Source organism: Gossypium raimondii, chromosome 1, assembly GCF_025698545.1.
Source record: "Gossypium raimondii isolate GPD5lz chromosome 1, ASM2569854v1, whole genome shotgun sequence".
NCBI classification, from domain to species: Eukaryota; Viridiplantae; Streptophyta; class Magnoliopsida; order Malvales; family Malvaceae; genus Gossypium; species Gossypium raimondii.
This window is the reverse complement of record NC_068565.1, coordinates 1,151,104-1,177,338: the sequence shown is the minus strand read 5'-3', so window position 1 is coordinate 1,177,338 and position 26,235 is coordinate 1,151,104. Positions and strand designations below refer to the sequence as shown.

At 28.9% G+C, this 26,235-nt stretch overlaps 3 protein-coding genes across 3 annotated transcripts; 1 reads left to right on the top strand and 2 right to left on the bottom strand.

Moving 5' to 3' along the window:
* Window positions 1-3,031: 3,031 nt before the first annotated feature.
* On the bottom strand, window positions 3,032-3,771 carry LOC105774035 (photosystem II repair protein PSB27-H1, chloroplastic). The gene has a single exon (XM_012596351.2). It carries the CDS (start codon window positions 3,754-3,756, stop codon window positions 3,235-3,237), a length of 522 nt encoding a protein of 173 aa, XP_012451805.1. The 5' UTR covers window positions 3,757-3,771; the 3' UTR covers window positions 3,032-3,234.
* Window positions 3,772-4,595: 824 nt separating this feature from the next.
* Window positions 4,596-8,669, bottom strand: LOC105774029 (indole-3-acetic acid-amido synthetase GH3.10). Its single transcript, XM_012596338.2, has 4 exons — window positions 8,240-8,669; window positions 7,452-7,553; window positions 6,533-7,353; window positions 4,596-5,297 (listed from the first exon to the last, which is right to left on the bottom strand). Exons 1-4 carry the CDS (start codon window positions 8,581-8,583, stop codon window positions 4,762-4,764), a joined length of 1,803 nt encoding a protein of 600 aa, XP_012451792.1. The 5' UTR covers window positions 8,584-8,669; the 3' UTR covers window positions 4,596-4,761.
* Window positions 8,670-19,442: 10,773 nt separating this feature from the next.
* On the top strand, window positions 19,443-25,439 carry LOC105787141 (secretory carrier-associated membrane protein 1). The gene is made up of 12 exons (XM_012613581.2): window positions 19,443-19,590; window positions 20,852-20,944; window positions 21,045-21,107; window positions 21,758-21,791; window positions 21,884-22,006; window positions 22,593-22,655; window positions 22,745-22,838; window positions 23,500-23,545; window positions 23,646-23,713; window positions 24,166-24,214; window positions 25,049-25,114; window positions 25,213-25,439. Exons 1-12 carry the CDS (start codon window positions 19,537-19,539, stop codon window positions 25,297-25,299), a joined length of 840 nt encoding a protein of 279 aa, XP_012469035.1. The 5' UTR covers window positions 19,443-19,536; the 3' UTR covers window positions 25,300-25,439.
* The last annotated feature ends 796 nt before the right edge of the window (window positions 25,440-26,235 follow it).

The following is a 26,235-nucleotide window of genomic DNA, read 5'->3' as shown; positions in this document are numbered from 1 at the left end:
TTTTCTCAATTTAGTCCTAGAAATTCAATTAGACACTAAATCATTAAAATTTTCTATCCATATTTTCACACAATATCTCAATCAATTGGTAATTAATAAAAATTTTATAAAATTAAACTATTTCACTTCGGATTTGTGGTTACGAAACCACTGTTCCGATTAGGCCCTATTTTGGGCTATCACATTGCTACTCAGTAAGCCACATCGCATGTCGCGCCACTGTATGACTCTGCACTAATTCAAGTCATTTTGACTTTTTGGGACTTGTTTTGAGTCCTGAACGTCTATTCAACTTCATATCAATTCTAAATATTTTTAAATTGATTCTAAAAATTTCAAATTGTCTAAATCATATCTTAATTATTTTAAAAAATGGTTTAAACCCTAAATCCTTAATTAAAATTAAGATTTCTTACTGGTACTTACTTCAGTGACATCTCCCATGTGTACCGATCATTTGAAAAGGGAAAGAAGTGTTACAATAGGTCTCTAGTCCCATCATGTATAGGTTTTGTACAATTTTTCGTCCATTTATGCTTCGTACTAATTTAATTCTACTTCGTAAACTCTTGAACTTGCATTTGCTATTGTATGTTTGTGATTGTATGATAAATTGTACTTGTAAAATCTATAAAAAAATATGTATTTTTACGTAAAAACTTAATATGTAATTTCATAAAAATCTAACGGACTAAATATTAAATCTACTTTTTTTCCTTCGTTCCTAATTGAAATAATATCTAAAATATAACAAGATTTAAATCAGAATCAATTTGAAACTAATTGAAGTATAATTTAGGTAAGATTAAGGTTGAACTTGAAAGACTAAAATCTAAAGAAATAGTATTTGTGTCGTTATGATTAAGTAAAAGTTGGTGAACCAATAAGTGATTGGGTGCCACATAGCACTCCAAAAGGGAGAACATAGGTTCAAGTCTTGAAAATAACATTGTTGGGAAGGCTAGCCACGAACCCCAAACATAAACAATAAAACGAAAATATATAATATCAAAATAAGTCAAAATTAAGATGATGATTGAACCAAACATCACATTTAACCCATAAATGTTTCAAGCACTAACATCTTCTTTAGCTCCATTCTTTACATTTTTTTTTCGGAATTATAAGTAAATATTAATGGCAGATTCTGGTATTAAGTTTTAAAAGTATTATTAATTTTAAATTTTTTAGGAGATTTAATTAAAATTTTCAAAATTTTTGGGACTTAATAAGAATTTCTAATATTTTTAATTCAAATAATTTAGGATCATTAATTTTATATTTTTAGTAGGTCTAAATTGATAACAATGAGAATAAATGCTATAATTAATAGTAAAATAAAATTGTGTCAAACTAAAATAGATTAGCTAAACCTAAAAGGACTAAAACAAGAATTAGGCCCTTAATAGACGAAAGAAATGGGCCTAACTGCCCATCCATGTTTGGGTTGGATCTATTCATATCAAGAAATAACACTAAAATCAAAATGGGTTTTTGTAATTAATTCAAAGCAAATCGACAAAAATTAGCTAAAATAAGTCAGTTTGGTCGATTTTTTTGGATTTATTTTATTGACATAATGATATTTTTTCCCTCCAACTTAAAGAAAAAAAAATTTAGTTTTTCATTTAATTTTTCGTTTCTTTTAGCTCTTAATTTTGTAATTTTTTTTGTCAAATCATCCCGAAATGGATAGAAAAATTATCATTTGTTAACTTTGATAACGAGGCATACATATGGATTGCCATGTGGATGGCATGTTATCATTTAATTAAATTTTTAAAAAAATAATCAAATGCTAACACGTTATCCATGTGTATGCCACATCAACAAAATTATAAAATATTATTTTTTCATGATTTGACAGAAAATGCAAGTATAAAGGCTAGAAAAGGCAAAAGATTAAATGAAAAGCTAAAATAAATTTTTTAGCTCTTAAATTAGACAATAATTTTTTCATCCATGTTTGTAATATATTATAGGCATAAAGATAAATTTAGCTCTTAACTTTTACATCTTTTATCGACTTTTTTTAAAAGTTAGATTTGACCCTTAACATTTTTAAAAATAGTTGAATTTGACCATCAATCTATAAAAATTGTTGAATTGTTAGCTTTTAACAAAAATAATGACTAAAACATTAAAAATTTAAAAATAACGACCAACATGACAATTCACGTGTATTTCTTGCTAATATTTTTGAATTTTGAATTTTTATTTTCATAAAATTTAAATTATTTATTGTTGTGACATATAATACAAATGATGTCATGTTAACATAAAGTACACGTGGACCGCTGCGCGATTTTCTACTCCAATATCGTTTTAGTCAACATTTTCATTAAAATAGTGATTTGATTTTTTTTTTGAAAGTTAACGGTTAAATTGACAAAGTATGTATAAAATCAAATCAAAATTTCATATATAGAATCGCACAAAATCAAAGTTTACGAATGATATTACACTTTGGATCAAAACTCATGTATAATTTTGATATTTATTTCATTATATAATTTATAACACAAAAAAATTAAACTTATAATAATATATAATATTATAATGAAAACACTAAAAAGATGTTAAGATGCTTATATGTAAAAATTCAATAAATGACAAAATAAAAAATATTAAGTATTAAATTAAAAATAATATAAATAGATATTTTAAATTAAAAAATAACATGAGCGGTTCCAAAATAGACTTGGGTTAGCAATTTAAAATATATATGGGCTTATGTAAAAATTTAAGGCCATATTTTAGGCCGAGCGAAGCTTGGACAAGCTTAAAGTATGTTAATATTATACTTAAACCTGACTCGAATTCGACCGGCCCAACCCATGAAGACTTCTAGATCGTATGCACCACTAATCAAAATTGATGTCAAGTAAATACTCAAATATAATTGTGATGGGTAAAGTGCGGGGGAGCTCCCTACATTATAAGGTTTGGATCAAATTAGTTCTCTTATTATTAAATGATCAATTTAAGGGACTAATTTAATCATATCCGTATAATAGAGGAATCTCTCATGTTCATCGAGCTAAGTGTGATGACCATTTTTATTTTTCAGCATTGAATTACAATAATATCATCATTTTTGTTCATAATTTACAAACTGAATCACCAATTTGCAAATTTGCAATCTCAAACTCAATAAAATTCAATAACTATTTTAAGCCGTTAAAATCTCGAAAGTTTTAAGCAGCAAATCAACATGTGTGTTGATCCATTTCATCATCTTCCTCGCAACAAAGCTTTCTCGGCGGTATCCATCTCTTCAAGAATCCTAGCCTTTCTCTTCGCCGGAATCGGCGCCGTCGGCCCAAAGCTAATATAATGTCCCGAGACAGCATTCAATGCCGAATAAATCTCACGAAACGAAGGTCGACCCAACAAAGCTTTCTCCCTCCTGTACTTAGCCACCCAACTGTTCGACGTGTCTCTAAGCTCTGCCACCGCGGTGGCCACGTTAGGGTCGTTTTTGTCCATGTTGATGGTGTTCCTCACTTTTTTGATGACGTCGGAGGTCTCTTTTACGTACTCCTCATCGTCGGCTGCGAATGCCGGCGGTGGTGTCACTGGTAGAAGCGATGAAAGAGATAGTGTTGCGGTAGTGACGGCGGAAAGAGACAAGAAGTGGCGACGTGAAGGATGGTGGTGGTTTTGGTGCGGCAGAGGAGAGGGTGGTGGGGCGGCGGAGGTGGGGAGGAGGGGTTGGAGCTTGGGGGTAGGGGTTAGTAGCGATGGGGAAGCCATGGTTTTTGGGGGAGAAAGGGAAATTTGGGTGTTTGGTGCATGTAAAGGAGAAGTGGGTTAGTGCCACGTGGGCTTATCACCTTATCTAAAAATGAGTTTTAATGGTTGAAATGGTTCAATGATATCTCATATAGATTTTACCAATGTCCAAAGTGGCAAATAGATTTTGAGTCTTTAATTTCATCTTAACCACAAGGATTCTTTTTCCATTTTCATCCATCCACTATGCTCACAAAAGTTGAAGTCTTGATTCAACTTTATTTTTGTTTACTTAATAATTATTGATTTTGATTAATAATGTTGATATGGTAATTATTAAACTTTTAAAATTTAATCCTTATAGCCGATTGAGTCTTAGCTTAGTTGGCATCACCTTTATTGTCAGTGTAAGAGGATGTGGGTTTTGAGTGCATTGAAATGCATTATCTTCATATTTAAGGGTTAGGAATAAACTATGGATAGTTTTAGGCATTGTATAAAAAAACAAAGACCAAGAAACTACTGATTGTGCTAAATTCGAGCTTAATAATACTCAGCTCGAACAACTTACTAGTCTTATAATATATATTTTAAATATCTTATATTATTAAGTTACATTATTACCCTTATTATCAAGTCCAGCTCAAGCTAAAAAATTGATGTTCGATTGAGTCCAAATATCAAGCTCTGAATTTCAAGTCGAGCTTAAGTTTAAGCTTAACAATATTCAAGCTCGGCTCGGTTCAATTACACCCTGATTTGAACTCATGCTTTTACCAATCTAATATCTTTCTTTATTGAGCAAACCAATAACTATCATCGTAATTTTTACAAGCAATTTATGATCAAACAATCACAACTCAAAAAGAAAAAGAAAATTTTCATATGATAAAAATTCAAATTTAGATAAATTGGATATCACTTTATAAGTTAAGAGTGAATAAGTCGCCCATCAATACAAATTCCTGCGTTAACATAAATAGAAATTGGATTCTAAGATTGCAATAAAGTAAACAAATTCCTGCTTTAACTATAAGCTGTGCTTCGAAACCTCTTAACAGTATAAAGATCAAGGATTTTAAGTAATGTCTCGTTATTAGTGCACCTTGGTATCTTAAATTGGCTGAGTGTCGCCCCATTCCCTATGAAATAATCCAAAATCTTCTTAAAAGTACCTCTTTCAACGATACAAAGCTCCAATGGTCCGATCGAGTTGGTCCGTCTTGACACGACGTAGCCGGGGTCAACAAATGAGGCATCCATTTCCCGACAACACTCGCAGAGGACCCGTTCCTCAACTTTGCCTTTGATCTCCCAATAGATCACGTAGTGGCCCGATTGATGCGTTAGTTTAGCATGGCTCGTGAAATCGACTAGCTCGGCTCTGTGTTTGCTCAGCAATTGGGAACCTTTTTCGACCACTAATTGAAGGTCTTTCTCAGTGTTTTTGTCGATGTTAATGACTAGTAATAGCTTTCTCCTACATATGAACTTCAATTTTGGGGTTTCGTTGTGAAATCCGCTCACTTCTACCACGTCTCCGAGTCTATGTCTGTAAAGCCCTGCCAATTAATACATAGTAAACACGATTATGATTTGTGGAAAAAAATGAGTTTATATGAAATAATAAAAACTCAAATCCTCATATAAAATTTTCAATTACTTCACTCCAAATGAAAAAATATATATTTGAACAAACTCATTATAGGTTCTGATTATAAGATTTATGGAAACCCTTCGATCAACCTTCTCTTTCGGCCTGAACAGGCATAAAACTATCTATAACTCCTCTCTAACTCATATATAGGAGGACAATACGCTTCAACATACTTGAACCCACATCCTCCTGTATTGGTAACAATACTTATACTAATCTAACTGAGACTCAATCGACAAATATATATTTTAAATGAAGGCAAAATGGAGCGGGATAAATTTTTTTCTTAAAAGAAACTTAGTTGTAAATAAATAGACATTAAAAATTAAAATAATCAATAATATGTAATATGAAGAGATAAAATGAGAATCATGGACATACCCAACATACATATAGAGGTCATTGGTTGAAATTTAATGTTTATATCGAAGCATGACTTTCAATTTTCGATTTAACGAGTTCAATTTATTAAATAAGATTATCTAACTATTTTGAAAATTTTAAAATTATACATAATAATTAAGAAAAAATCATTAAAATTTGAAGAAATTGAACCAACATATAAGGAAATGCCCCTTTTTTTTTTTAAATGTTGAAAAAAATTAGATTTTCATTTCTCAATCTTACTAAAATAATTAAAATATATGAACTTACTAAAAACACATCTAAAATTAGTCCGGACAAATTGATGTCCAAATAAAATTATACCTTTTATTAAATTATATATTTTACATATGGCAATCTTGTAACAGAAAACAAGTTCAAATACTAATTAGGGTACCGATAGAGACAAAGGCAGGAAGGCAAGCAAAGGCTTGACCCTTTTAAAATGAGAAATTCTCTTTTAAGTTCTAAAAATTTATAAAATCTTAAATCAATATACAGTAAAATTATAGTTTGTTTTCTAAAATGCTAGAATTTCAATTTAGCTTTTTTAAATATTATAAAAATATAAGTCAATTCAATGGTGAAATTACTTTTTAGCTTTCATAAAAATATATAATTTAATCTCGATGCTTCTAAAAAGGTTTCTAACTTCGGCCATAAGTACCAATTAAATGCTTTTGAGTAAGTTGAGGGGGCAAAATATATATTAACCCTTAAATAAATATACTGAAAAAGAAAAAAAAAAGAACTTACCAGTAAAAGTAGTGAGAACAATCTCGTATTCTTGTCCAACCTTGACTTGGGAGAGTGGAACCGGGTCATCTTCAATGAAATCAACACTACCCGAACCCGAATATTGATCTTGTCTATAAAGAGGAATAAACTCGAAATACGAAAATGTGGGCATTACAGCAAAAGTGACCTTTTCGGGTTCCAAAGATGGATCCAAATTCACCCCGATCCAACTCTCCGTCGCCCCGTATTCGGCACTCACCAATGGCAACGAACCACAATAATGCCTTAGTTTCTTCAAGTAATGTTGCATGGATCCGGTCATTATAGAGTAAACGTATTTAGCATTCGGCCAAAGTTTAGGTACCAAACCGAACCAATCCGAGCCTTGTAAACCCTTGCAAATAGCTTCAATCCTCGAGGCTAAACTTGGGTTCGGTTCGATTATGTCCAACACGGCTTTCCGCATCTTCGGCAACGTTATTTTCGAGCTAACATTGCCTTCTTTGATGTCTTCGCATATATCTTCCCACTGTTCTTCGAACGAGGAGAAGGCTTGGACCATACTGTAAGCGAAAGTCGAGGTAATGCACTCAATCTCTTTGCGAAAGAAGAGGCCGAGTAAGAGGTGACAATACGTTGTTTGTTTGTAGTCCCCATTCGAGATCACCTCGTGGGGACTACAAGTGAACAACTTTATTTTCTCTTGTTTGATTCTGAATTCTTCACTGGCAAAAATGTGCGTCGTTGCCGTTCCAGCCATTAGTCCTCCTCTTGTTTTGAACCTTTTGCTACTGTATATGAACTCTAAGACCCTTCCATTGCTTCGTGTTGGGTACACCCTGTAAAACACATAACGAATGTTATCGTAATCAATTATAATATATAATATCGAGTCGTCCCCAAGTAGGGATTTAATGGAAAGAGGTGAAGGGAGGACCTTGATCTATATGCTGCTGCTAATCGGTAGATCTGCAAAGTTGTCTCCGGGTTATGACGGGTAAATGGTATGAACTTTTGTCGACCTTCGGTGGTACCGGAGCTGCAAAGGAGAAACGTAAGTAAATTTTATTTAGATTAAACGACGAAATAATAATTATATTTTATTTAAATTTAATACGAAAAAATCATCTGCAAAATATAGAGGAGTAGATTTTGAAATATACTCATTCTTTGGGTAATAAGTGAAATAAAGTCTTAATTTGTACCAAACTCTCTTAGCATCATTATAGTAAGGCAACTTTGATTAATACTTTTAGAGAATAAAAAAATCCCGAAACTCAACTAGATTAACTCGAATCTAAACTTGTTTCAACTTGATTTAATCATAAAAAATTAACAACTTGAACCAGTTGAATTTAAACTTAAATTGACTCATAAGTAAAACTTATTTGAGCAATAACCAATTTAAGCTCAAAATCACTCGAATATGAAGATGAAACTACACAAACCAAAAACGATATAAACCCAAAACAGACCAAAAAACATAAGCACAAGAACCACAAATTTATATAATTTCACTAAAAGGAAGGTGCCATGAAATCTCTACCACTCTTTTGAACACAAAGCTAATACATGTTTTAAGAAACTGAATTTGTTTCAACATTATCTTAAAGATATAACATGGACATAAAAAAAAAAGAGAGATCGATATCTTTACAGTACACTTTAAGACAAGGGTCATGAATGTAAGCCATGTTTTGTCCCAAAGCTGAACAATGTCCTTACCTTAGAGAGAGAGTGGTAATAGGATGTTGGGTAAGAATAGGAGAAGTGTCCCCATCTGCAATTCGTTGAATGAAAGGCTCTAAAACTTCATGGGAAACTAAAGGTACCAAAGAAGTGTAAAGCGATTCCATTTCACATGCATCCATCTCTCGAATATCCAAATCCTTGTCCCCGAACCATTTCTTTAAGTACTCGACGCCGCGGTTCAACTCGAGGATCTGGCGAAGGGTTTCTCTTTGAACCGTGGCGACGTTGGTTGATATGGTGTCGAACCAACGGATAATGTCGTGATCATTGGAGCAACCATTGCCATTGCCATTGCCATTGCTAGCTTCAGCTTCCATAAAGGGACAGAAAAGAAAAGAAACGAAACGAAAGGTAGCAAGTAAAATGAAAACGTTGGGTGTTATGGCAACTTGAAGAATTAAAAAAAAAATCTTTGGCATGGTGGTTATTATATTATTAGGGTAAATTACATTTAATGTTACTAAATTATTGGTAAATTTATATTTTAGTCACTTAATTTTAAAAAATTACAAAATGATCACTAAATTATTCAAAAGTTTTCATTTAAATCAGTAAACTATTCAAAAGTTTTTATTTATGTCATTGAGTTGTTAAGTTTTGTTTTTTAAAGTTCGATTAGTGAGCTACAAGTGATGATTCAACAATCGGTACTATGGATCAGTATTTATTAGTGAGTAGAAGATATATCTTAGATTAAAGCTGATCGGACGATCAGCATCAGGTATTTGATTTGCAGATTTCATTCAAAGTTATTTAATGAAAAAAAATGAACTGTATAAGAGAAAGAGAATAAGAACTTTTGATTGATGCAAACAATGCAAATAGGAGGTCATATAACAACGACTTTAACAGCTCAATAACTTAAACGAAAATTTGTAAATAATATAATAACCATTTTTATAATTTTTGAAATTAAATAATTAAAATATTAATATATTGATAATTTAGTGATAATATGTAGTTTAACTTTATTGAAGCACCATGGTTGAAGTGCTCGAAGGGTTCTCGACCACAATTGATGGGGGGTGTCGTCATTTTCGGAGAGAGATTGGATTCTTTGAGGGTACACCTTGGAATTTAGAGGGGGACCATAGACCATAGACTATATACCATACGGTCAATAGGCTCCGACAAATTGGCACCATGCATGCCCTTCTTTAATGATTTTTTTCTCATATTTTAACTTAAATCCGATTCCACGACTTATCGACGAATTAGCTAACGTGAAAGTTTTGAGTTCATAAAGTTTGTAATTATATGGTATGAGTCTCTTATTCATCATATGCATATATTATATGTGAGTTTTATCCGAATTGATTCGGTTCTTCATCTCTTATGCATTATACTAGCTATAGATTCTATATTCTAATTATCCAAACAAATATTTATACCTATATTATATTTGCACTACTAAAACTTTCAAAAAACATCCAACTCGATATAAATTTGGAAACTTTTAAAATAAACAACTCAAACTTAACGTTAATCCGAAATTTACTTAAACTTAAAACGATTGAAGCCCAAAATAATTTAAACCGAAATGACTTAAACATGAAATGATCTGAATAAATAAATTTAAAAGTAATCTAAATTTATAAGGACCCAATTCAAGAAAACCTATAAACAAAAAATATTCTTGATATTTTCCCAACTCGACTTGGACGGTCTCAAATTCATTACTAAAATTAGTATGGAATATATATAAATATATTCACACATATTATAGAATGAAAAGTAAGTTTCATGATAGGACTGTATGTGACCAAATAATATTTGAAATTTGTTGAAACATAAAATTTTTATTATTATTATATAAACAAACAAAAATAATAAAGTAAAAGGTGCATATATGACTTATGAGAGTTCATTTTAACATTAATGTATAGAATAAGTTTTTTTCCTTAATAATAATACACTAATTAATTACAGGTGTTTGTAGATCGGATTAAGTTAAGTTTAAGTCATGTTTGTGCTTGGCATCAATATCATGCATAGTGATTCAAGCCCAAACTCGATCTAAAATACGAGTCTTAAATGTTGTTCAAATTTAATTATATTTGTAAATGACCAACTCAAGCTCGTTTAAGTCTACTCATATTATCTTTTACTTTTGGGTAAACTACACTAATAGTCACCCAATTATATTTTTTTATCACTAAACTATTTAATTTTATTATTTTTAAATGGATTTAATTTTTCGAAACTATTTTTTTTGTATTTTTTTAAATTTCAACCCAGAATTTAAAATGAATTTTTGTTGATAGACCAAATCAAATGTTCTTTGCTTTTGATGATTCCTATCTATCCATCATAAGGTTGGAGTCTCATGGAGGTAAAATTACTTTAGGAACAGTCTCGACAAAATACAATGTCAATTTTCAATATTCATGGATTTGACATTTTTTAATAATAATTTTGATTTGTAAAATTAATATGTTAAGTGGTAGGAGAAATCAATATTTAGTTCTTAAATTTGGTATTTTTTCACTTTGGTCCTTGAAAATTTTTGGTTCACATCCGTCTCGAAATTTAACTGCTTTTCTCAATTTAATTTTTAAACTTAGATTCCATTAAAATATAATGACATAATACTATGAGATTGTGACATGCTATTACCTAAAAGAAATTTCTTTCAAAAAATATAATTTTTATTTTTGTATTTTTGTATTTTATATATTTAAGAAAAAACCAGGTGATGATGTGTCAAGGGGCTAGGTGGGGCCACGACCCCCTAAAATGAAAATATTCAATTTTGGCAGTATACGGTAAAATTTCACTTTGGCCCTCAAAAAATGATAAAATTTTGATTTACTTCTTTAAAAAGTTATAAAGATACAAATTATTAAAATGATGAAATTGCATTTTAACTCTCATAAAAATATACAATTAAAATTCGCCCTCAAAATAAATCACTTCACCCTTGTTTAAAGAGCCACATCAACACACTTTAATGAAATCAAAGTTTAGGGATTAAATTAGAAACATTTTCTCGGTTCACATTAGTCTCGAAACTTAGCAGTTTTTCACAAATTGACTCTTAAATTTAGAATATGTTAAAGTGCGATGACATGAGACAATGAGATTGTGTTACATTATCACCTAAAAATTTTTAATTTTTAAAAAAATTATATATATTTTAATATTATTTAAATTTTGTATAATTTTAGAAAATGATGAAACTCTTAAAGTGTCACATCATATTTTGATGAAATTCAAATTTAAAGACTAAATTAAAAAAACTTACAAAAATTTATATATTAAATCTTGCTTACATTATATTAAATTATTTTACATATATTTATCGTATATTTTTTTTGTATTGTATGGTATTTATGATTAGACAACCATATCATTGGGCTCTGTCTTTATGTCCTATCTACCAAAGGATGGCTCATTGATAAGTGGCTGAGGTGAGTGACGCTGGCACCCTAGGTGCAGTCTCTATCTTACAGGTTCACCATAATGGTTTCAACAGCTGTTTGTGTCTGTAGATCAATCTTCAAGGCTGTAGGTCCATCACCTTTGATGCACGGGGCAAAATAGGGTTTTTATAAACATATTACTAAAAAATTAATTAATTACGAAAATTGAATGAAACAGATTAATTACGAAAATAAAGTGTTATCTTTCGTGTGTTTCAATGTCATTTGATTGCTTTGTGATATCATCTTCTTCTTTTTTAATGATTTTTATTGATGCCGTTTTACACAGTCACAGTATCGAACTAAAATGTGATAAACCGAAACGTTTAAGGATCTGATATAAAATTTCTCCCTTTTAGATTTTTTGTAAAAAAGAACTTAGGATGCACACACCAAATACGTATTAAGGGATAATTGCATTATAAACCCTTTCTTGTTTATTATTATTTTTAAAGTACTTCCATTTTTAAAATAAACCATTCATTGCTTTTTATTTTCTTTTAAAACCACGTAGTAAATAATGTTTCTATCGGTAAATGTTAAACTTATTTGATTGTTTTAAACCCTCTCAATTATAATCGTTTGAATCCGGTCCCTCTATTATAATGGCAGATCAAATTAGTCATCTCAATTATTAAATCAATTTAATCCTCACTGTTAAAAACAATAAAACAAGTTCAATATTTTAGATAAAACATCATTTACTACATGGTTTTGAAAAGAAAATAATAAGCAAGAAAGGGTTTATTTTAAAAATTGGAAGTACCTTAAAAAGAAAATAGTAAACAAAGAAGGGTTTATTAAGCAATTATCCCCTAAAACATATTTGGTGTCGCAGTATTGTTAGGCAGCACCCTTAAGTTTTTCTTTACAACATCCAATCTAAAAGAGGAAAGATTTATATATCAGGTCCCTGAACGTTTTGGTTCATTATACTTCAATCTGGTGCTGCCGACTAGTCAGGCAACACCGAAAAATGCTGTAGAAAACACCCATTTTCATAATTAATTAAATTTTTAGCATTATTTTTATAACAAAACTGACATAATATAATTACTAAATTACGATAGATTCGATGCAAGTAAAAATATAATTATATAACAAATACACTTATTAAAAATTAATATAAAAATAAATGAATCTTTTGTTGAAATGGTAAAGTGAAGATATTGAAAACTATAATGTTTTAGATTCAGATCATATTATACGTATATATATATATTTTATTTTTTATATAAAAAGATGTAAAAAAATAAAAATATCCTCAAAATAATATACTCCAGATGCACATGGTACATTCGCGAGACAACTAGTACCTTGCCAACAAACTTCCATCAAGGTACTATTACTTAAGTACTCGAAAACATTGAGACGACACTGTTAGGTAGGCCATTTATATTGATAGGACAATCGTCTTTTATCATTTGCACACTTTACAACTTCATATTACTCAACTATATATGTAAGTTCTTTGGAGAGACTAATGAAAAAGACCAATGAACCAACCAAAGGCTGGTATGTGCATCCATGGATGTGTTCATATATAAACTCATCCCACCCCTGTGAGAAGCAAAGGCAGTCCATACCTTTCCAATTTCCCTCTACACTCTCTTTACTACTCCGATAGGAACACCTAATCCCCAAACTCGACGACTCTCCACCCACGTGTGTGAACTAGCCTTGCATCCACCCCGTCCATTCCACCTACAGACTTTTTGTATCAATAATTTATAAAATAATGATGTTTTTATCATTATTCAACTAAGTTGATTTCTAATTAACTCGTAATATTAATAATCAAACGCTTAATATATAACATAGATACAATGTTTTTAGCCGTACGACACAAAAAAAATATAATCATAAATTATTAACGTTAAATCTATTAACTGATTTATATTATATATATTTTATTATATATTATTAATATGTTAACAATATTATACATAAATCGATCAATGCGGTTCAATTTTGATAACGAATAACAACTAACAAAAATATATTTAATTGATTTAATAAGAAAAATTAAATTAACTGAAATTTACTTAACCGAATGGTTCTAATAACTCATATAGGGGTGAGCATTCGATCGAGTCGAGTCAAAAAATTTCGAGTTAGTCGAGTTGGCGAATCCTATTTTAGCAACCGAACTCAATTTGAATTTTTTTCAAATCGAATCTAGTCAAAAAATTCCGAGCCAAATCGAGTCAAGTTAATGAATCTCATTATTTATACTCAATTATTTAACTAGTAGACGAAGTACAAGATTATTTAACTACACAAACAATATAATAGTTTTATCTTTTAACTTAATGTGTAAACATTTATCAAAACAACGTAGTTTTACTTTTTAACTTAATGGTTTTGACTTTTAACTTTAGAAAAGGTAAACATTTATCAAAACAACGTAATTTTGCCTTTTCTTACTCAAATTTTCGGATAACTCAAATTGTGTAATTCATATATGAGTTAAACCGAAAATTTTGATTTTTTATTCAAGTTGATGCGAATAACTCGATCAACTCGAATAACTCAAACTATCTAATCCAAATTTTGAATATTTTATCAAAATTTCAAATTAAATCAGATTTTACTATACTGTAAACTCATATATATAGATTTTAAGGGACTTATGATATCCTCCATCTAGAATCTTCGATTGAGACTTTAATCAATCATTTTAAGGAAATTTTCAGTGGGAACATGTTATATATTTAGGTTTTTCTTTTAAAAACAATTATTTATTATACATTAAATATAACAAATAAATGTTAAAGTTCAAATTCAAGTGGATTTGAAATAACCCAAATTCAAAATCTTTTATTCAAAGTTTGATTTTCATAATTTTAGATCAAACTTAAAGGGTTAGAGAGTATTTTTAATTAATGAGAATGTTTAATTCGAATTCAAGTTAGTTTGAGATTTGATCTTATCCAAATTTAAAAGTTTCATCCAAGGTTTGATTTTTATAGGTTTTGATCAGACTTGAAAAGGTTAGAAGAGTATTTCAATCAATGGGAATGTCTAATTCGAATTTAAGTCAATTCGATCTGACCCAAATTCAAAAATCTCTTGCCTAATGTTCGATTTTTTATGGGTTGAGCTTAGAAAGTGCAAAAGGTATTCCAACTTATAGATAAATCTAATTACGTGGTACTTTTTTTTTTTGAAAGCTTACAAGTATAGTACAATCAAAATACAAGTATAAATACAAATACGAATACATGCTCGAGCAACAGTTAAGTGAAAAATCAAACTATTATAGTACAAACAAATTAAGGACTAGAATAATCCAAACTAAAATCGACTAACTGGATTAAAACTCATACATGAAGACAGCATATGATCAGACTTGAATACACCACTTATAATTTACATGTGATAGGTGTTGAACTTAGGTATTCAAGAACCAAACTTTTACCTTTGCCAACTATTTTTGTGTGCATGATGAACATCTTATTCAATACATTTTACCATCCATGAAGAAAGATGCGAAGTTAGAAAATTTGAGGGGTCAAAATTAAATTATATATTTTAATGAGAGTTAAAATATAATTTTATCATTTCAATAGTTTATATCTTTATAATTTTTAAATGAATAAATTAAAATTTTATTACTTTTAGAAAATTAAAGTATAATTTTACCATATACTAATTTAAAATTTTATAAATTTTAAAAGATTAAAAGTGAAAATTTTCATTTTAGGGGACTGAGACCCTCTCTAACCCCCTTGGCATTGCTTGAGACTTAATTGATTTAATAAGAAAAATTGAATTAACCGAAATTTACTTAACTGAATGGTTCTGATAACTTATATAGGGTTGAGCATTCGATCGAGTCGAGTTGAACCAAGTAAAAAATTTCGAGTTAGTCGAGTTGATGAATCCTATTTTAACAACCGAATTCTATTTGAATTTTTTTTTTCAAATCGAATTGAATCGAGTCAAAAAATTTTTGACTTTTAACTTTAGAAAAAAATGTAAGCATTTATCAAAATAACGTAATTTTGTCTTTTCTTATTCATATTTTCGGATAACTCAAATTGTGTAATTCATATATGAGTTAGACCGAAAATTTTGATTTCTTATTCGAGTTGATATGAATAATTTGATTAACTCGAATAACTCAAACTATTTAATTCAAATTTTGAATATATTATCGAATTTTTGAATTGAATCGAAATTTATATCCTCTAAACTCATATATGTAGATTTTAAGGGACTTATGATATCCTCCATCTAGAATCCTCGCGTGAGACTTTAATCAATCATTTTAAGGAAATGGGGTATGAAATAATTATGTCAAGTCACTTTCATTGGGAACATTTTATATGTTTAGGGTTTTCTTTTCAAAATAATCATTTATTATACATTAAATATAACAAATAAATGTTAAAGTTGAAATTCAAGTCTGTCTGAATTAACCCAAATTTAAAAATCTTTTATTCAAAGTTTGATTTTTATAAGTTGAGATAAACTTAAAGGGTTAGAGAGTATTTCAATTAATGAGAATATCTAATTCGAATTCAAGCTAATATGATATAACCCAAATTCAAAAGTTTCGTCTAATGTTTGATTTTTATGGGTTAGGATCAGACTTAAAAGGTTAGGAAAGTATTTCAATCAATGGGAATGTTTAATTCGAATTTAAGCTAGTTCGATCCGACCCAAATTCAAAAATCTCTTGCCTAAGGTTTGATTTTTTATGGGTTGAGCTTAGCAAGTTCAAAAAGTATTCCAACTTATAGACAAATCTAATTACGTGGCACTTTTTTTTTTTGAAAGCTTACAAGTATAGTACAATCAAAATACAAGTACAAATATAAATACATGCTCGAGCAATCGCAAAGTGAAAAATCAAACTATTATAGTACAAACAAACTAAGGACTAGAATAATCCAAACTAAAATTGAATAACTGGATTAAAACTCATACACGATAACAACATATGACCAGACTTGAATACGTCGCTTATAATTTACATGTGATAGGTCTTGAACTTAAGTATTGAAGACCCAAAACTTTTACCTTTGCCAATCATACTAGAACTTCATTGATAATTAAATTGTGCAATTTTGAACAAATATATTATAGCATGGCCTCACATAACTATTTTTATACAATCATTTTTCTTATTTGTAATCCTTTTCCTTTTTTGTGTGTGTATGATGAACATCCTATTCAATACATTTTACCATCCATGAAGAAAGAGGGAAGTTCAAAAATTGAGGGTCAAAATTAAATTGTATATTTTAATGAGAGTTAAAATATAATTCTACCATTTCAATAATTTATATCTTTATAATTTTAAATGAATAAATTAAAATTTATTACTTTTAGAAAGTTAAAGTATAATTTTACTATATGCTAATTTAAAATTTTATAAATTTTAAAATACTAAAAGTGAAAGTATAATCTCTTGGCATTGCTTTTAGATGAAGACTAACTCTTTCTAAATTCATATTTATCTTTTTTTTTAATATTCAAACCGATATTCTCTTATTTCAATATCCGACAAAATAATCAAAAGAAAGAAAAGACAAGAAGAAGAAATAAATAATAATAAATAAGGCAAAATGATATTTTTGTCCTGTTTTGGTTATAAAACGACATTATTGATCTTGATGTTTCTTTAAGCATGTGGAAAATAGGGATCAAAATGAAATAATTATACTATTTTTCTTTTTTTGGAGATTTAGTGAGAGGATTTGGACATCAATGAAAAGTAACCATTTTGTCTCTGTCGGGAAAAAAATTATTATAAGTGGTGCTCAAAATTCGACTTCTTTTCCATGGTTTTTTCCCTGAATTTAAACAGATATTATTAAATTTAAAACTTTATTACAGGATCTAAAATGGATCTTAATGAATAGAAAGTTGAACTAACTGGCAACAAAGGAAATTCAAGAGGAGATGATTGGGAGATTTCAAGATTAGTCTGAGTTCGGACTATCGTTTGTACTTAAAAAGTGATGATGGTTCACACCGTAAGAAATATCGAGTGTTGACTACGTGGAAATAGATTATCATATGTCTTCTTTTATTATTGTTGTCTAGCTTTGGTGATAAGATTAAGTATTTATAGAGGGATGCTGGCGGGTTCCAACACGAAACACTATTTCATAGGTGTAAATAATAGAATGATAAACGTAAATTTAGGGGCATTGTTGGAGTCAATGTAAGATGACTGGACAGACATTGGCAAGCCTGAAAATGTGATATCATGTGAAACTTTGACGAAGAAATAAATTGTGAGGAATGCAAATGTTCCTTTCGTGATGAGAATTTGCAATTTTCTCCTTGCAGAAGTTACATGTTATTGAAGTCATAATATTTGTGACAAAGGTTTAAAACTTTTATCTATGCAAAATTTATAAGTTCTGATATTTTTATTAGCGGCGGGCGTAGGTTATTGGTGCTAAAACTATGTTAAATATTTTGTTTGGTTATCGTGTTGATTGAAAGTAAACTTGTGGCTTCACAGAAAGTTGACACATGACAATCTGGATCAATCTTTTAAAAAAATTGATGTGTGACACATGTCACATGTATATAGAGGTTTTCATAGGTTGAGCCGAGTCGAGTTCGGGCCAGGATTAGACATGATGTCAATACATTTTATATTTGCTCATGCTCAGCCTAACTCAAAATATGGAGCTAAAATTTTGACCAAATTCCTTTATATTTGTAAATAGCTAACCCAAGCTGATTTTAAACCCGCTCATATAATTTTTATTTGAATTTTAAAAAAATATATTATATTAAATTTAATGTAATATTTAATTTTTTTTTTCATTTATTAAAATTTTATATTGGCATCTTAAGAATTTTTAAAATATTTACATTATAGTATTACATATTACTATAGATTTAGTTTTTATTTGTTATAAAGTATATAATATATAAAAATAACAACATATATTATATTATAAATATAGAAAATGGGAGGGTTTGGACAAAAATATAAGTTCGAAAAATGGGTTTAGGCAAAAAAAATAAGGCCTATTTTAAAAATAGGCCGGCCCTCAAGTAAGACATTTTTGGCCCAAGCCCGGTTCGACCTGAATTCACTAAATGACAAAAAAAATTGCTATTTTCTTTGTTATTTTAATGATATTTTCTTGTTGTTTTCTCCCTATTTTGCTAAAACTTCACTATTATGTTGTTATTATTTTGTTGTTATTGTTTGGATTTGTATAACACTTGTTTTATTGTTAATTTTGTTATTATTTTAGAGACATTTTCTTGTTAAGTTGCATCTATCTTAGTATTATTTAAGTATACATATTTTAAATTTTATTTTCAATTTGTTCGGAAATATTTATTTTAATGTTTTTAGTATTTTTGATGTATTATATATATTTAAAAATTATGCAAAAAAATATAATATAAAAATTTTAATATGGGCAGGCCGGGTAGGGCCCGGGTTTTAGCAAATTTATCCGAACCGAGCTTGTGCAATTTTTAGGCCCATTTTTTGGGCTGAGCCCGTATCTAGCAAATGGGCCTAAAATTTTGCTTGGTTCTGGCCCGAACCTGCCCCGACCCAGCCCATGATCACCTCTCCTAAAAACCACCATATTTTTTAAATAATTATTTATTTTTATATTTTTATAATAAAATACTAATTGGGCCTAAATATGACGTGAATAGGCTAACCAAGCCCATTATCAACTCTTATTTAAACCTCAGCCGCGGCCCGCCAATTTCTCCCTCGTTATATATGTTTCCTTCCATATTTTTTCTTCAAACAAACAGTCTCCATTTCCAAAAATAATCCAAATCCAATAAATTCCTCTCTCATTTTCACATCATTTTCAGTGTTAGTAATTTCATCTTCGTGATTCCATGAATCGTTTCGATTCTAGCCCTTTCGATGAGGATGAGGTGAATCCTTTCTCGGTAAGTTCGTTCTGTACTCACGTTTTTTTTACGTATCCGTACCTGATTTTTCCATAAACGGAAAATGCCTTTGATCGTGGATTTGAATTCTTGATTTTCTGTTTCCTTTTTTTTTTTTTTTTTCGATGTTTTCGTTGATTTGGGTCATTGATCGGTTTAAGTATTAGATCTGTTTCATTGCCGATAACAGTGACGTGCGTTCCATAATGTAGCTTTAGTAACAATGTTGATTTTGATTTTTTTTACTTTTTACATTTCTTGAAAAATGAGAAGCTATGAATTGAAAGAAACTGAATATTAGATACCAATATTGTCATCTTATGAGATGGATCTTTTTAAACATAGACAAGATCATTTGACTTTAGGACTGGTTTTTTTTCTTACGATTGTCATTTTTTTTAGATATATAGCTTTTAAAACTTCGACAAGTTAATATGAATTTAAAAAATAAGAACAAGAAGATAAATGATTATCATGGTATATGGCTTCTTCTTTTGTTTTTCCCTTGGTGAATACTGTGTAGTGTGTACTTGTTCCCATTAGCTTATACCTTGCTTTCATTGTGAAATATTTATATCTGCTAATGTCTTTTGCACTGTAATTATTTGACTGTGTCTATTGTGACTTGCTTACTTTTTTTTATCCATGTATGCAGTTTTGCATACAAGTTTCTTTCGGTAAAATTCTTTTTCCTGTCCTTCTCAATTTTGATATTGAGCAAATTGGTCCCTCTCAAAAAAATTAGAGCAATTTTATCTCTATCAATTTAGAAAGTAAGCAAATAAGGATAATTAATCACTACGTTAATAATTTCTTGTTAATTTTACATCATTTTGATTGATATAATAATAAATTTAGCCATTAGTGTTTACATGTATTGTCAATTTGGTCTTGATTTAGAAAAAAATCCAACAAATTTGGCCTCCACATTTAAACAAATGTTGTGGGCTAATTTGTTAAATCAAGACCAAATTAATAGAATGTGTAAACTTTGAGGGTTAAATTTGTTATTATACCAATCAAATTTTCGTACAATTGACAGAAGACATTAATGTCGTGATTAATTGTCCTTAGTTGCTCACTTTTGAAATTGACAGGGATTAAATTGCTCCGATTTTTTAGAGGGACCAATTTGCTCAATATCAAAATTGAGAGGGGCTAAAAAAGTCATTTTACCGTTGTTTTTCTGCTTGCATAATTTAGTGACACTTGCAAGTGCTAACTATCTTGATTGTGTTGCTTTTATTTTTTATTAAATTAGAATCAAGGTACTGCTTCATCAAGGCTTTCACCCCTTCCTCCAGAACCATATGACCGTGGTGCAACGATAGATATTCCTCTTGATTCTGTCAAGGTAATCTTAAAACTTTCTAGATATTCAATTGTCTACGATGCATGGTTCTAAACATTAAGTAAAAGACTCCTTTCTGCCATTATTGTCTCATCAATCGTAGAGTTTAAAAGAAAAGGAGAAGGAACTTCAAGCAAGAGAGGCTGAACTGAGAAGGCGAGAACAGGTGATTTGTTGTTGCTTGTTTGTACTTGAGCAAGGTACTTCCAATTCATTATTTGAGGTTTTCGGTGTCAATGTTGATATGTTCCTCCTTTCATATTGCAGTTTCAATTTTATATATTTGCAAAATAATCAAATTACTGGCACCTTGGCATTAAAAATCAAAATCATGTTTTTCAGTATCAAATTTTACTCGATACTTTAATTTATTCCTAATGCTTGTAGAATATATTTGGTTATGAATTATTTTCCTTTTAATTTTGAATAAATTCTATAGCAATTCTTAAATGTGAATTTAGAAATCAATCTATGTAAGTTTCATTTATCATTATAGTGAAAATACATTTTAAACTAAATTAAAATTTTTGACCCAAATCAAAAGTTAAATTTTTTGCTCTTGCTTTCGGTTGAAACAACTTCCTTACTGGAAGTTCAACATATCGTATTTTAAATAGATATTTTATTGTCAGTAAAAAATATACATTTTATCTTTTCAAAACACTTTTTGATAACAATAATAAATCCTCAAATTTTTCAAATGCTTCTTTTTAGATACTTTTTAACTTTGATGATAAATTGGTGCGTAGAGTGATTTCACAATTCCATCTAAAATAAAATTTCCTCATATTGAGTGTTATCTTTAATATTATGCAGGAATTGAAAAGAAAGGAAGATGCAATCGCACGATGTAGGTTTTTATTTTGTTTATTATAGATGACTTAACGAGCTTCAGATACCAATCTGATTTTGCAATATATTCCTTTGTCTTCTCCTTGGCAGCTGGAATAATCATAGAGGACAAAAATTGGCCACCATTTTATCCTATTATTCATCATAACATTGCAAAAGAAATACCAATCCACCTTCAAAATGTGCAGTATGTTGCTTTCTCAACATTGTTAGGTGAGTTAAGATCAAGGCCATTTTACTTATTTTTTAAGTGTGTCCCTGTTTGGATTGTGTTATTAGCTCAGTTTCTCTTTCTCTGCTCTGTTTATTTCTCTAATATCTTGAAAATGTATGAAAGCTTTATTGTTATGGTGCTCTGCTTTTGAGTAAATTGATCATTTTAAAAAAAAATCAGAGTAATTTAATTCTGTCAAATTTGAAAGTGAACAACTGAGGACAATTAATCATGACATTAATATTTTTCATCAATTGTACATAATTTTGATTGGTATAATAATAAATTTAGCTCTAAAAGTTTACACATTTTATCAATTTGGTCATAATTTAATAAATTTATCGTGCAACATCCGTGTAAATGTGTAAATGTTGAGATTGAATTTATTATTGTACCAATCAAAATTATGTACAATTAAAAAAATATTAACATCGTAATTAGTTATCCTTGCTCACTTTCGAAATTAATAGAAATTAAATTGCTTCAATTTTTTTAAAAGGACTAATTTATTTAATTTAAAAATTGAGAGACACCGTAAAGGAATTTTTACCTTATAAGTCTCTAAATTTATTTGTATGTTGGCAGGTTTGGTTGCATGTCTTACATGGAACATAATAGCTGTCACTGCCGCCTGGATCAAATGTGAAGGTGGATTTCAAAAGTTATTGATTTTAGTACTTTAAAATTACTGTTCATTTGGTGTTCTTACTCATATTAGGAATGTATATTCATTCCAGGTCCAGCAATTTGGCTTCTTGCCATCATTTATTTATTATCTGGGGTTCCTGGTGCCTATTATTTGTGGTATCGCCCTCTTTATCGTGCCATGAGGTACTACTTTTTAGTTATTCTATATTTGTTTTACATTAAAGCTGTATCTATTTACGCTAAAAGTTATAGCAAGGCTAAATCTCTCTGGTGTTCATAGATTTCAAACTTAATTTTCTTTTAAATATTTAATCTCTTTACTTTTTTAATTTAAAATTGTTAATTTTTTAAATTTATTATTATAATATTTTGAAATTAAAATATGTCATAAATCTATGTATTCTTTACAAATTTGAAATTTTGTTCTTGTACTTTTACTTTTAGAATTTTTTTCTTAATTTTATTGGTGTGACATTTTGAAATTAAAAAAATTTACTCCGTAGTTATGTAACTAAAAAATAATGTTGCTGTAATGAATCTAAATTTAATAATAATTTTTACAGTGTTAACAGTTAAACTTAAATTTTAAAATATGAGAAGTTAATGGACTAATTTCTAAATTTAAGAAGAGTACATAAACTTTTAGTATATTATAACCCAAAAAAACACTAGAATCATGTATCAAACGAATAAAATAACATTGTGAGCTGAATTTTAACTGTTGTTATATAGTTATTTTCCTGTTCTCACACAATATCTCAATCATGCACCACCGAAATTCAGCTTCAACAATGTAGCTGAGTTTGAACTGTTCTTATATGGTTATATTCCTGTTCCTTTACAGGACTGATAGTGCATTAAAGTTCGGATGGTTTTTCATATTTTACATTGTAAGCTTACTGCTTTCTCACTGTAATTTTCTTTTTCTTTTAGTAATCAAAGATACATCCGAAAGCTCCTCATTTCTAACTCTTCTGATCTACCTTGTAGTTGCATATCTTCTTTTGCATCTTTGCTACAATTGCTCCGCCATTTCTTTTCAAGGGAAAGTCTATTGCGTAAGTCTATTTGATTTTCTCATTCAAGTAGTACAGCTTTAGTATTGATAAATGTATCATGGAGGCTTTTGTAATAGGAGTTATATTTTTTTTATTTAAAAAGCGAGTAAATTAATCATTATACATTAAATCAAAGAGCAAATTGATCATTCTGCTAAAAATTTCATCTATTTCTATTATTAAAAAGTGATCTTTGCATATCGACATGATATATACGTAGCACTCCAGTGTAATTGTCTGATTACTCTATCAATCATGTCAGTTTTTAATAGTAAAAATCAATAAATAAAATTTAACTTAAAGATTTTAATTTAATATATAAAAATTAATTTACTCTTTTTTTTTTTTGTAAAGAAAATAAATTGCAATCTATATCTTAATACTTTACTGATGTATTTGATTGTTTGTAGTAATATTTTACTGATGTCTTTATGGCGTAATTCTTTATACAGAGGTATTTTGCCTGCAATAGATCTTTTCGGCATTGATGCTGCGGTAGGGGTAAGTTTCTTGCCATTACAATGCTATAATTTACTTCACGGGAACCTGATTTTACTATGTATCCTCCTATCGAATTATACTAAAATGCTATTAATCACTATATTATGCTTACAGTATAGATTTAGTCCTTTTAGTTTGGTCAATTTTAATATTTATATTTTTTAAGTGGGTCAATATTTTTTAATACAATGCCTACTATCCATAATCTGCTCCTTCCAAACCCTTAAATCGGAGAGAAAAACACGTTAAAGTGTGCTTAAATACACGTCTTTATTGTTGTAATATAACTAAGGTTCAATTAATTGAACCAGTTAATTTTAATTTCTATACTTTTCAATTTTTCAAATTTTATTATTGACACAAATTGTAGCTATTAAATCCAATGAAGTCAAATTCTAAAATCAGTCTTGTACTATACGTAAATTATTGATTTAGTCTTAGTTCTTCTATTTAATCGTTTTTAATTTCTATACTTTTAAATTTTGAAATTTAAATTATAACTCAAACTATAACTATTAAATTCAATTTTTAAATATATTATTGAAATAGGAAACCGAGCTCACATGATGTTACGCCTATAATAAAATTAATGTTGTATAAAAATTTGAAATAGAATAATTTAATTAATGTTATAATTGTTACAATTTGTGATTGGACTAAAATTCTAATTTTAAAAAGAATAGAAACTAAGAATGACCAAATATACAATGACTAAAACCAAAACTTATGCATAATATAAGGGCTAATACTAGAATATGACCTTTGCGTGTTTCTCCTTCACTAATCATCACATGTCTGTAAAATGCTTGACATGTTCATGCTTTCGACTTGCAGATATTCTACTTTATCGGCTGTGCATTCTTTTTCGTCGAATCATTGCTCAGTCTGTGGGTTATTCAGGTTCAGTAACCCCCCCCCCCCTTCTTTCATCATCTTTTCCTTTAAAACTACTCCTCTTCTTCGCTTATTCACTCGGTTTTCTCTTTCAAATCCCGCAGCAAGTTTACATGTATTTCCGAGGTAGCGGTAAAGCTGCTGAAATAAAGCGCGAGGCTGTAACCAAATCCATGATGGCAGCACTATGATTCCGATTACAGGTTGACTCAAATCTTTTTCCCCTACCATTCGTTCATTCTTTTTTTCGTTTCTTGCCCTATATTCATTTTCATTGATATGTTCTTTGAACATAATATTTTCTCAATGCATTAATATTGCTTTTTATCCATATTTAATGTCTATATATATATGAATCATATATATGCTTGATCTCTGCTTCTCTCCATAGGATTTGTAGAATTGTAGGTTATATTACTCAAATTTTAGAAAAATTTTTGAGAGTTAGGAGTTATTTGATAAATGCTTGAAAAATTAAATTAATTGAAAATTAATATTTTTAATGATTTATTTTTAAAATATGTTTGATAATCTAAAATAATAATTTGATAGAATTTTTTCTATAAAGTAGTTTGAAAAATGATAAGTAGACTTAATGTAAAACTTTTTCAAATTTTTATTTTACTTATTTTAATATTATATTATCTTATAAAACTTAACAATTAACATTTATTTTTTAAAATAAAGTGAAATATTTAAAACTAAGAATAAAATATAGAATATAATTTTTATATTTTAAAATCTATATTTAACAAATAAAGTAATTATATTTCGCAATTAATTTTGAATAGAATTTTAATTTTATCACGTAAATTCAGTATTTAAATTTTTAATATTTATTTTTCGGTTATTGAATTTATCAAACAACTTAATTTTTGGGGTTGTAAAATTGAATAAAAATTAGTAAGTTGCAAGATCATTTGTACGATGAAACAATAATATATTTGATAACTGAATCTTAAGGTCTAAATGTAGGTGAAAAAGAAATTAGTTTACTATATATTAAATATGTCACATTTAAGAGGACTAAATTTAGTTCAAACGAAACCATGGTTCGAATCAATTCTATCAATCAGTATGTATCGTTTAAATTTTAAATTAGTATCTAGTGAGTTATGTTTTATTTT